This window comes from Pelophylax lessonae (genome assembly GCF_965119305.1).
Source record: "Pelophylax lessonae genome assembly, chromosome: 5".
In the NCBI taxonomy this organism is placed as follows: Eukaryota; Metazoa; Chordata; class Amphibia; order Anura; family Ranidae; genus Pelophylax; species Pelophylax lessonae.
The window spans coordinates 427,594,260-427,607,665 of record NC_138772.1 but is presented as its reverse complement, the minus strand read 5'-3'; the positions used below and the strand labels follow the sequence as shown (position 1 = coordinate 427,607,665).

The 13,406-nt window shown below is 39.2% G+C and overlaps 1 protein-coding gene across 2 annotated transcripts in view; it reads right to left on the bottom strand.

Moving 5' to 3' along the window:
• TGS1 (trimethylguanosine synthase 1) overlaps positions 1–13,406 on the bottom strand; it is an 83,140-nt gene that overhangs the window by 37,360 nt on the left and 32,374 nt on the right. For both annotated transcript variants that reach the window (XM_082259142.1, XM_082259143.1), the window contains exons 6-11: positions 11,962–12,730; positions 10,668–10,782; positions 10,443–10,529; positions 6,983–7,154; positions 5,548–5,953; positions 2,813–2,983 (exon numbers count right to left, since the gene is read on the bottom strand). In XM_082259142.1, coding sequence (XP_082115268.1) covers positions 2,813–2,983; positions 5,548–5,953; positions 6,983–7,154; positions 10,443–10,529; positions 10,668–10,782; positions 11,962–12,730 — 1,720 coding nt within the window. The remainder of the gene's footprint in view (positions 1–2,812; positions 2,984–5,547; positions 5,954–6,982; positions 7,155–10,442; positions 10,530–10,667; positions 10,783–11,961; positions 12,731–13,406) is intronic.

Below are 13,406 nucleotides of genomic sequence, written 5' to 3'. Positions count from 1 at the left end.
CGTAATGCACATTTAATTGTTTAACCACTTAAGCCCCGGAAGATTTTACCCCCTTCCCGACCAGGGTTTTTTTTGCGATTTTTTACTGCGTGACTTTAACGGACAATTGCGTGGTCGTGCGACGCTGTACCTAAACTAATTTGACGTCCTCTTTTTCCCACAAACAGAGCTTTCTTTTGGTGGTATTTGATCACCTGTGCGATTTTTTGATCATGCGCTATAAACAAAAAAAAGAGCGTAAATTTAAAATAGCAATATTTTTCACATTTTTTTTATATGAAATTCCCCAAAAAAAATGTAAAAATCAAAATTTTTTAACATTTTCGGCCAATTTGTTTTATGCTACATATGTTTGGTAAAAAAAAAAAAAAAAAAAAAAAAAAAACGCAAAAAGCGTATTTTGATTGGTTTGCGCAAAAGTTATCGCGTTTACTAACAAAGGGAAAGATTTTTGTCATTTTTGGTGGGTTTTTTTTTAACGAGTAATGGCGGCGATCTGCCTTTGCGGGACTGCGACATTGCGGCGGACAGATCGGACCCTTGACTGACATTTTTGGGGTTACCAGTGACATTTCTACAGTAATCAGTGCTATACATATGCACTGTTACTGTAAAAATGACACTGGCAGGGAAGGGGTTAACTGTATTGGAGAGGGAGGGGTTAAGTGTGTCCTAGGGGCGTGATTCTAACTGTGATGGGACATGTCTACTATTGTAAAAACAGAGATCAACGGTTCTACATAGTAGAACCGTCTGATCTCCATTTTTACACAGGGGAGAATGACAGGCGGCTTGTTTACATAAGCCGACTGCCTTTCTCCCTCTCTACCGACGATCGCAGTGTGACCGGCGGACATCGGGTCCGCCGGTGACACGCACGGACTCTTCAGTGAACGAGCCGGGGGGCGGGCGCGCGCCTCAGCGGGCGCACGCTCGCCCGCTATTGGCACACAAACCAGTGACAGGCTAGTGACGTACCGGTACGTCACTTTGCCTGGCCGGGGCTGACTGCCGCAGTACATGTACTTGCGGCGGTCGGCAAGTGGTTAAGATAACCATCTTTGGTGTTATGTTGTAACAATTTTAACAATGTTGGTTCTTGTATTGTTGTGTTTTCCAAGCAATGTGGTGGGCCAGGCCGGGTTCAGCCCCTGTTGTATATTGGGGGATGTCTGGGTGCCAAGCCCTAATGTGGGAGATCCGGTTCCTTTCTCCTTACCATCCATATCTGATCGGTAATTCCATCTTCGGTCTGTGGTGGCGCTGTGCGAGTGTCATGGGACGGTGTTGTTGGATATCGCAGTATGGCTGTGTTCTGGTACTCGCGGATGTCCAAATACCTTGGCGCCCAGATGTGACATATGGGCTGGCGCACAGCCCTGTCATATCCGGTGGAACCATATTTAGTTGGTGAACTGTGGGATGCAGAGCTAGGTGCGCTGCTATAGCCTCTCTCGTCTCGCCGACCCACGGTGGACAGTATTAGGGTAAGAGGACCATCATTATGGAGGTTACATTAGAATGCCATTCAACATAAGATCAGTGATTGGAGAGTTACATTACAATGCCATTCAACATGAGGTCAGTAATTGGGGATAATGCCTGGGGGAAATACACATGGATGAACATAGAGAGGATTGTTTGATGGATAGAGTTAGCCATAGATGTGGACACGGTTAGGGGGAAGGAAGGTTAGTGGTTGCAATTAAGGGGTAGGCTGACACCAATGAGGGATGTCGATGGGAGGTATGTAGTGAGAGATGGGGGGATAAGATGGGGGAGCTAGTGGGGTAAGAAAAAGGGGGAGGGGGGTTATTACACATTCGTGATATTCAATTAGCCCTATATGATGAGAATAGGGATGCACTCCTTTAGTCAATCGGTGATGGGGGTGGACACAGTCTTAGGAGGAGAACATGTGTGGGATGCGATTTTCCTTAGGGACACCTAGGGTTGGATACAGTTGTATGCATATTAGGTTAGGCGGTTCCCAGCACATATTTTCATTCTGACCCAATATAACCAATATTTTTTAGTGATCTGGTAAAAGACTACCATACAGACTAGGTGTGGTCTGATATCCCTCAGACCTGACCCTGGTTCTTTACCGGCTGTTGGTTGGCTGTATTCTTGCCGTGGTCTTGCCGCATTGGTTTGGAGACAATAACAATTGAATTTGGGACTTTTGGAGAGCATTAAGATTATTTTTATATATTTATGCAACCTAAATGATAAAAATGTATAAAAGACAACTTAAGGTGCATAACCTATTCTTATTTTTGAAATTTTAAGATGTAGATGTACAACTTGGTTCCATGAAGAAGCAGTGTTCTGCGAAACATGTTGGACCACATCTATAAACATCACTGTCTACATACGTAATGGCACAGGTCTATCTGCGAACGTGATTTTGTTGTATCAATGGTTTTTAGATTGTTTTGAATATAAATACATTTTGCAATTTTATATAAAAAACTTTGTTGTATATGCTCATCTCATTGATGTGGTCACTCCCTTAAAAGTCCCTTAACTTCTAGAGATATATTCTCTATATATTGTGGACATTGGGCTGAATTGGGATGTGGGAGTGAAAGACGCTTTGAGAGCTGGTCGGAAATATACTTTACTATACTATACCATATTTCTACCTTTCATTTTTGTTTTTTCAAGCCGCCACCTAATGTTCTTACAATATATGGGGCTTTGGCTGAAATGTGGATTTACTACATGGGTGATGCCACCTAACCAGGTGTTTTGCCCACACACAGAGGCAGATGTTGTCTTATATAGTAGCATTTCTGTTACAGTTTACCTTCATCCAGTTTTATCCCTTCATCAAAGCGAGAGAAGAGTCTGTAGCGCTGGGCCCAGTATTTGGCAAGGTGTGGATCAGCAGCAATTTCTGGTGGCAGTAAAGGCATTTTCTTTTTACTTTTTTTCTTCTTCTTCTTATTGCTCCTGTCTGTAGAAGTCACCTGAAAATCTATAAAAAAACAGGGGGTTACATGCTTTAGGCAGTTTTATATATAATATACGTCCTAGAGCTGCACGAATAATCGTTAAAAGATTGCGCTCTCAATTCGACCCCCATATGATCTTAATCCAGCATTTCCATGCTTTATGTAAAAAGTGCAGAGCGGTTTTCCTGCTCACAGCTGTCAAAAAAAAAAAAAAAAGCAGACAGCAATGTCTATTATCAACAAGATTGCTCAGAGCTGAGACAGGTACAAAGAAATATTGTATCTTCTTAAGAGCCGGTTCACACTATTACGACTTGCCAGGCAACTTGGTCAGCCCGGCAAGTCGTGCACCGTCGGGTCCATTGAGTAGTACAGGACCGTTTCTAATAGGAGCGACACAAGTCACTCCGACTTAGAAAAAGGGTCCTGTACTACTTCGGGGCGACCTGGAGGCGACTTGCATAGAAATTCATTATATGAAGTCCATGCAAGTCGCGCCGAAGTCGCGGTGCACGCGACTTCACAGGTCGCCCCCGAAGTCGTAGCGACCTAGTGTGAACCGGGGCTAACTGTTCTTCTGTGTATTAATTTACAGATCAAAGAGATGAACTTTGATAGGCAAATTAAGTCAGTTTAAAGCAACCTTGTCAAGTAAAAAAAAAAATAACTATGAACTCTTTATTCTCCTTCTCCATTTAATTATTCTCCTTCTCCATTTAATTATTATTTTCCTGTTGATTTTTTTTGGTATTTATTTCTATTTTCTAAACTATTAATAAGTAAACTTTTTTTTTTTTTTTTGCTTTGTTCATTAATATTTTTACACCTTTAACATATATTTACACGATTCAAAAATGTATTTATTTTATTTGTAAAATTACTTTTCAGTGCTTTGTAGCATTGCTGACACCCGGAGTGTAAACAAAAAAATGGCGGTAGGTATCGATAATGGGTATCGGCGAGAACTGAAAAAAAAAAAAAAAAAAGACCCTAATATAACTTAATGGTCATTTTTTTATTTCTTTACACATTACATTATTTTTTTATTACATTTCTTTAAATTTGATTGAAGCAAAGATTACTATGTCTTATTTTATTGCCATCTTGTTTGATAACCTAATGTTCAGGGGTTGTAAATCTTTAAAATAAAAAAAGTTCCTCAGAATCATGATCTTTATTCTAAGCAAAAAAATTGTGACTCTCATTTTATACAGAATCTTGCAGCTCTAAACATCTATACAAAATAAGCTAAAATGCATTTACACACAAGTTTATTTGGGTTGAATATGAATCTGTAGCTTTATTTCATTATATATTCATTTATGGATCAGAGGAAATTAGAATGTGCAGAATTTTAAATATGTAACGCTGGGTTTAGTTTAGTTACTTTTTTTTATTATTTATATCGTTTGTTTTGCATCAAGATGTCTTATGTGTTTGTTGGGAAAAAAAATCTATAAAAATTTAGAAAAAAATATTTATTTAATATTGCATTACTTTAGGTTGGTCATAGATGGTAGAAAAGTCTCTTACAGGAAAGAAACAATATGAAATTTCCCTGTACATCTATCACCTCACTGTAACAGGCTTCAAAATTAACCCTATGTTTGCCAGTGAAAGGATTTGGCAAGCAGAAATTTTCCATCAATTTGATGAGCGTCTGTGTATAAGAAGCACAATGCTTAGAGACATTGGTTTCTCAAACAGTTTTTTTTTGCACACTAGGATTGCTTATACCATGGTATACAGCAACATTTTTTACTGAATGAAATTGATTCATTATGAATTGTTGTCTTTAGCTGTGATTGGCCACAGATAATAACATGGCACAGATGGGCTGTGATTGGCTCTGTCTTTACCATGTGATCACTGTGACCAATCACAGCTAACAACACAATTGTACACAATGAATGGCATGAATCAAAGCCATTCATTGTTTACAATTGTCATTTGATCTGCTGTGATTGGTCACAGCGATCCCATGATACTGGCATCGGGCCAGTACACTGATCAGTTATCAGCTGTGTCCAGTAAACAAAGCAGTGACAGATTGCACACTGAGTGGTGTGCGAAGCGCATTTCCATAGGATGTCATATGACGTCGACCCATAAGGACAAATGTCCCGCCCAGCAGTCACCTGAAAATAGGCTGGGCAGTAAATGGTTAACAAACCAGCCACTTAATCCAGGGCTGGACCAATATCTTAAAAAATTTAAATTTAGGCTTACCATTTTACTTGTCAATGGAGGTATATGATCCTCCAAATCAATCTAGTAGGTAGATATATACTGGACTGACCTTTGCCTAAATTGTTCATTACATTACCCACCTATAGTTTTGAACCCCAGAGAAAATGAGAGAACCGAGAAGGAATGTATATCAGCAAAGATGTCCACAGAAACTCTAAACTGATAGTACATTGACCAGAATAAAGCTTAAGCCTACAGTAATGCAGCATTGCCAGGAGTTTATGTTTCTAGCTTTTCAGTACTGATCAGAAAGTAGCAGGAGGCCTAAGGTACCCAAATCACTTAGTGGAAAGGAATTAATGATTTAATAAAGATTAGAAGAAAGAATTCCACCAACCATTTCCCGTCTCTTCTGTTACAACCTGTAGATAGTTTGGAATTTCTAGTGAGACCAGCTGTCTTGTGGATTCTGCATTCTTCCTTGATTGTTGCAGAGCCGAATTTTCATTTTCTGAACACCAGATGGCATTATAGGACAATTTACAAGTTGTCTCTTTGCCTTCCAGCGGGTCAGACTGCATTTTAGCATCTTGTAATTCAGATATGTCATTGATATCAGGATGGCTTTGTTCCTCAGAAGCTTCCTGGAGGTAAGCTTCCTTGTGTACGTCAGCAGGTGTTTTTTTATTTGAAGTGTCCAGTCCTTCAGAGTCAGAACTACTGAGAGAATTCTCCACCTCTGGCAAATCTTCATTCATTTCATCCTCAGTGGGTCCTTCTACCTTCTTCAGGAATGTCTGCACCTGACAAATAAATGGCAGAAATAAATAACTACTGGTTCAAATGGCCATGTTTTATTTATAAGATTAAAAGTGGAACTTTTCCTATCCTTTTGTGGAGGTCAGTTTTGTATGCTGTGAATATGTATTCAGCAAATTTCATTGCAGAATCTTTCCTGCTTCTGTTCTGTAAACACCAAAACAGTTTATTCTACTAACCTCCTCAAATAGAGGGAGGTGAGAAAGTCAAGCGGGAGATTGTGCCTAAAACCAGTCCCAGTAAAGCCCCGTACACACGCACAGATTGTTGGCCGTAAATTGTTGGCCAACGTCCGATCTGCCGATTGTAGGCTTGTTAGTATGATGCTTCCGACAACCAACTGCGAATTTTCGGCCTAAAAAAATCTGGTGTGCATGCTATAAAATTTTTGTTGGCCAACAAAGAACGGCCGATTGTTCCTCAGTCAGTACAGATTTCGGCAGACAAAAATCAAATGAGCAAGACTGGGCATGCTCAGAGAAGAAAAAACACACTGAAAGTAAACCAGCACATGACATCACTTCTGAAGTTGGTTTTTGTTGGCCAACAAAAGTCCAGTGCAAGTCTAGAGCACATTTCAACCAACAAACAACACTGGACAAAAGTTGGCCGATCAGTTGGCCAACAATCTGTGCGTGTGTATGGGGCTTAAGGGAGAAACCAAGAAACTCCTCAGCCAATCACATGAGCAGGAAATTAATTTCATGAGGGTGCCCTGCACTGTACACAGAATGCTTGAGAATTGCTGCTATGGTAGCAAGGAATCAATATTGACTGTAGACTAGAATGGAATAACGCTCAATATAATTAAATGAGAGAATGGCTTTTATAGCAATCACTGAGATTTTTTTTCCCCACCGTGTTTCAAAATCTGTTCAAGATTTACTAGCGAATTGATCATTTCCGTACATAAAACGAGCTAATTACTGTGGAAGTTTAAACAGAGAAGGACTGGTCCAACGATTTGACAAGAAAAGTCAGACCATCACTTCTTGTACCTGAAAAAGCCATACCTTTTTTAATGTTTTACTTTGTGTGGATTTCACTTCTGAGTCATCTCCAAAAAATATGTGGCTGTTCTTAACATTCACACGCCTGTGCATATCCAGGAAATGAGAGCGGTGCCTGACTCCTTTATCCAGATAACGCAGAGTCCGATGTCTGAAGTGTGGCATCCCCCCGTATCTAGAACAGGTACACATGCAGCAAATATGATTTTTTAAACATACAAAGATGCAAAGCATTATGCAGACCAAAAACAATTTGGAGTATCATCCTACTACATTATGAATCAATTAACAATCAACCCTTTTATAAATAGAGTCTTCAGGATTTTTTAGCACCATCTCTGGTCATGGCTAGTTTGAAGTACATAAAAAAAAAAAAAAAGAAGCCTTACAGACAACCAAGGATAGAGAAGTATGATTCCATACTCCGCACCCATGTCCCTCAGGAACCCCCCCACCAACTCATCCACTCACATACCTATCCCCTTTTCTTGACTCCTAATATTCTGTTTCCGTTGCACTATTCTGAGCAAGTTTTTGCCCTATGTTTAAAGTAGAACTATAGGCAAAACTTTTTTTTTCATAGCTAGAGTAAGGGAGGGTTAAAAGTTAAAACCCCTGTCCCCCATCTCTGTCTCATTGAACAGATTTCCCTTCACTTCATGTCTCAAAGACCGACAGGAAGTGAGAGGAAATCCCTGCAAATTAGGGGAATCCCTTAGGGACCCTCAGGTCACCAGAACTAGTATCCCCATTGGAAGATTTCCTCTCTATTACTTTTCTGAGGGCAACCCAAAATGAGTCATGTTCTTTTACTTAACTTTCAATAATAATAGTAAAAAAGGACAAATAGAGAGGGCGAATCTCCCTAACAGGGAACACAGCAATAAAAACTGATAGGAGTTCCAATCCTTCTCTATTCTATCCAAATCTAAAAAAACAGTTTTGCCTTACTTTAAAGGAGCTGTAAAATCAGGATGGTTTTTTTATCTTAATGCATAGAATGCATTAAGATAAAAAGCCTTCTGTGTGTAGCAGACCCCCCCCCCAGCACCCCTAATACTTACCTGTGCCCCCTCTCTGTCCAGCCATGTCCATGAGCCTCTCAGCCATCCTGGGATTCTCCCTCCTGATTGGCTGAGATACAGCCAGGACGCCATTGGCTCCCGCGGCTGTCAATCAAAGGTAGTGAGCAAATCAGCAGATAGAGGGGGCTGGGCTGAATGGCAGCTCTGTGTCTGTATGGACACACAGAGCTGCAGTTCGGCACCCCTATAGCAAGATGCTTGCTATGGGGGCACTCAATAGGAGGGAGGGGCCAGGAGCAGGAATGAGGGACCCAAGAAGAGGAGGATGCGGGTTTTTTAAAAAAACTAGACTTTACAATCACTTTAATGACCACAGCACTGCTTTGTACGGTTTTATTTACATACATGATATTTCAGTCAGTGGTATGCTGCTGCTCTCTTATAGCGTACACCCTATTCCATATTGTTGATATTTGTACAACTTGAAAATTTGAATAAAACTATTTGAACAGAAAAAAAGCTTTATTGTTTTTTAACATTTTAGATAGTGTGGAAGAATCACAAACTTTCGGTTTTTGATAACTTTTTGTAAAATAATTCCCTTCACTGTTCTGTCTAAAATCCCAACAAATAAAAATCCAAAAGGTAAATCACCCTAAAGAGACATAGTCAGCAATAAAAGGATTGACAGAGATTCTTACACATTCCAGCTCTATCCATATGTGTGTATGTCACTAGTAATGGTGACCACGCACGGCTGACTAGACTACATATGAAAGTGACAATACCATCAGAACCCTTTTTTAGGAGACATTTATTCCGATAGGTTTAGGCAGCTTTTTGGCCAAGAGACTTCTTAAAAACATATGGAGGTTCATAGTCATAACACCTGCTGCTAATCAGGGTGATGTTGGGCTGTTATCTGTTTTACCCTGTGATAATCAAAGGATTAAAATGCCCATTGTGTTTTTTTTTTTACAGATATGGCATTTTTTACATTGGTCAACTAGTAGCTATGTAAAAATACCATACCTGGAATTCTTCTTTAGGAAAAGAAATTAAACATGGTGGGCATTTTAATCCTTTAAATTATCACAGCGTAAAAATGCCATCTATTAATTTAATTGGAGGAAAAGGGTTAAAGGAAAGACATCATGAGAGGAAAACATGGGTTGAGACTTGCCCGGGTTAGCAATGTGGAAATTGTAAGCAGACCTTAAGCTCAGACTTCACTTACTGCATAATTGTTCAATGTGACCCAAAAAGTAGTGAGTGAGCCAGGTAACAAGCATTTCAGAACTAAGTCAGTCATGGCAACCCTCATAATGGGAAGTATATTTTGAAGGGTGTTATATTATGTTTGCGTATTCTTCCTGTATTTCTACCAACACCAACTTTTTAAAATAAACCTGTGCCCAGACTATGCACACCTAAATATTTACAGTAAAGGCACTTCAAAGGCTAAGTCTACCTGAAAAAAAAAAGAAAAAAAAAATTTGCATATATTTGCAGGAATAAATGTGCATTGATTATTTTTGCAAATCAGCCTGCAAAGCATTGCAACCAGTGGATTGCAGGTGCACTGGCATGCTTCTGCAGACTCTTCCCCCAGCTTTATGTCTGTACTGATGTAACTGAGCTGGAGGAAGTGCTAACTGACTACGAATGTAGCTATAATCATACCATAGGATTAGGTTCTTCTGCTGCAATGGCACACAGGACTTGTTCATTCTTTCATGGTGGCGTGGGGGTCCCATTGCACCTGGTAAACCCTAGCTATGGGTGTAACATTTAATATAGTGCACAAAGTGGGGTTAGCCTTTAAAACAAGCCCTCACTCTCCTCTGTACCTATAGGCATTGTGGAAAAGTTCATCTTCAAAGTAAACAACAGAACCACTTAAATTGTAAGTTTTTTTCTTTTACTTTCTATTGCACCAGAATCTTGAGTCTGCCAACTGCCACCTCTTTAATGTAAATGCAGTAGGTGTATCCCAGAAGAAATGGAATGAAACCAGACTTTAGAGTCTCTGTTGTGATCTTTGAGAATTACTTCAGGTTACAAGCTGCTTTAGAGGTTGGGAACGGCTTTGTTTTAAAGCGCTTTGATGGTTTAAGAAAATGTAAACGAATGCCCATAGTCTGGGCACAGGTGCCCTTTGGGTTACTGCTATTCAAGAGTACATTATAAACTATTTAACAGATTAATTGGGATCTTTATTGCCACGTATAGTGAATAAAAATATTACTTATTACCACATTATTTCTTTAATGTGGCTATATCAATTTGCTTTATATCACCTTTTTCTGTGCTTATTTTAAGGCTTCTAAAGACATCTGGGTGGAAAACCAGTCAGGTTGGTTGGAGTTCAAAAGTAACCAAAAACAGCTGTCTTGATATGCTTACTAAATTTCTTTCCTTTGTGAATTCATACTTACTTCTGTCCTTTGCCATGCTTCAGTCCAAGGATAGTGGAAGATTCAGCAAACACTTCCGATGGGTTCTCCTCAGCATCCAGTTCATGACTAAAAAATAAAAAACAAAAAAAAAAACCAAAAAACATATTTTTACTTATTAATGCACAGAAAATGTAAAAACAGTCTGCATATGAAAAGGAAGCACATTACAGACCATATTTCTGGCTGGTCAGATTTCTCACTTACCTCCTCTTGATTTTTGCTTGTTTGTACTCTGGAGGTTCATCGTCATCCTCATCCTCATCCCTTCTGATTGTTGCTTGTCCTTTCTGTACAGTTTTCTCTGGATTCAGTTGTGACACTTATTGAGAAAAAAAAAAAATCTGAATAATTCTAAGGGTTCCAAGTTCACACTGAATAATAAATCATTCTTTCTGATCATTCTGTTACCTGAGCAATCTTAAAAAAAAAAAAAAAAAAGAAGTTTTGTTTATACAGAGTTGGACACAGAAAGCTCAGTTTGTGTGCTAGATTCATGCATGCCACCCAACCGGTTAGCATTGGAGCATGCCAGAGCATATGGAGGTTTCCATGTGCTATGTCCCCAAGGGAAAAATGGAATCTTTGGGCTAAAATAAAAGTATGTACAATCTCATGTAGACCAGATAAAGATATGTTGATTACTGATTGCTTTGTCATACAGTGTTTTTGTCTCCAAGTAGTCGATGGCATCAGTAGAAGGCCCAAATGATTAGCTTCACAACATCAAAAAGCTATAGAGCCTAAAATGATTCTAAAGGCGTGAGTTTTTTTTATACCTTAATGTATTCTATACATTAAAGTAAAAAAAACGTCCATGTTTAGCTCCCCCTAGCCACCCCCCTTCCCTTTAAATATTTATCTGGATGCACTTTTAATCTAGCACTGTGCCCGTCTGCAGCAACGCTGTTCTTTTATCCCTCTCTTTCACAGGCAGAGACAGTAGGCATCTGCTTCTGTCAATCAAATTCTGTGAGAAGGGAGAGTGTCCCCATAGCAAGCTGCCTGCTATGGGGGCACTCAGAAGAGAAGCAAAGAACCCTGGCAGGGGACCCTACAAGAGGAGGTATGGGGCTGCTCTGTGCAATACTATTGCACAGAACAGTGAGTATAACATGTTAGTATTTTAGGGGAAAAATAATTATACATTTACAACTTGTTAAATCTGCCACCACTGACATCAAAGCTTACTGTTTGAATAGATCACATACAATAAGACTATGTCATATATTTTTTTTCCTGTATATCTCTGTATTACTTTCAGATGTTAAATTAATGGAGCTATTAATTATTACAGAATACAGTCCACCAAGGATTGTACTTTCAAACAAATCATTAGGCCTGCAGGAAAACAGAAAACAGGAGCCCAGCAGTTAATCACCACAAGCTTTCTTTCCTATATATAAATTGCTTTAATAAAAGAAGTGCTAAGGCCATCTCCTGTTATATATTGGCAATAAATTAGCCATTAGTACAATCAATAAGTGCTAATTTTACAGACCTGGCTGAGAGGATGCAGAACGTCCAGATGGTGCATCTGTCTCCCCAGAACCACCACCTCTGCGATCACAATGATCAGGATCACAAGGACAATGTGTTTCCAGGCTCTCTGTGTCCTGTGCCTGATGACTCTCATAAATAACACTTAAGGGCTCACAGTCCTGCTCAGTTTCCTTTATATTAAGATTTATATTCTCCAGTCCATCCACAACGTCATCACAAAATCGATCAATGTCTTCTTTCAGAGTTGGTGCCAACTGCAGAGTGCAGTTTGGGAGTTTTGCATCATTTATAACTTGTTCAGCTGAATTTTCGTCACAGTCGCCCAGCGAGTCGAAAGTCCATCCCTGCTGTGTCCAGTAGTTAAACTGCTCATAATAATGCCAGTAGGATTCATTGTAATGTTTATTCCACACTTCAGTAGTCTCAGAAGAATTCCAGGGTTCAGAGTTATCCTGGCTAATCTCTGGGTTCTTTACAACCCAATCCTGCCACAGCAGTCCTTGTCCATACTGGTTCCAATAATTTTCCCAACTCGTCTGTATGGTGGGATCAGCAGATTTAGGTGGTAGAGCATTTCCGCTCTCAGGGACTGTTAATGGGCTTTCTTCCTGTTCAGTCTGATCAGGATTTTTACTACTATCCTCTTCAATTTTAATATCTTGTGTCAGCTCCACCACAGCTTCTGTACAGCTCTCATTTTGACATTTCTGGTGCTTGCTTCGGTTCTTCTTTCTAGTTTTAGGTTGTTTCACAGAATGATCTGGTAGCTGAAAATAGACAATAATTATTATCCCTAGTTACTACTTTCTGAATACCTAGCAGATCATTCTCTAATGGACCCCAGAACCCAATGGTCATTTACAACATACCTAACATGAGTAAAACATACAAAACACAACTCCCCCCTGTATCCTGCAAACCTATACTGTAAATAAAAGCTGGTAGTATTGCTCAAGAGAATGCAAATCAATACATTATTTCAGTCATAATTATTTTAATTGCATAGCTTTTAGCCCAAGTCTAATCTAGGTTTTTTTTGTTAATTCACTGTAGGAAATTTAGCCTGTAATAGATAAATATTCTGATTAAGTGTGTTCCACACAATACACTTAACCATTACAAACAATGTTATTACATTTAGAGAGTAAATCATCCCCCTTTATTCAGATACCAATCCCTAACTACAGTGCCTTGAAAAAGCATTCATGCCCCTTGAAATTTTCCAAATTTTGTCAAGTTACACGTAAAAGTATTTTTTGGGGATTTTATGTGATAGACCAACACATAATTGTGAAGTAGAAGGAAAATGATAAATGGTTTTCAAATTTTTTTTTTTTTACAAATATCTATCTAAAAAGTGGTGCGTGTATTGGTATTCAGTCCCCTTTACTCTGATATCCCTAACTAAAATCTAGTGGAACCAATTGCCTCCAGAAGTCACCA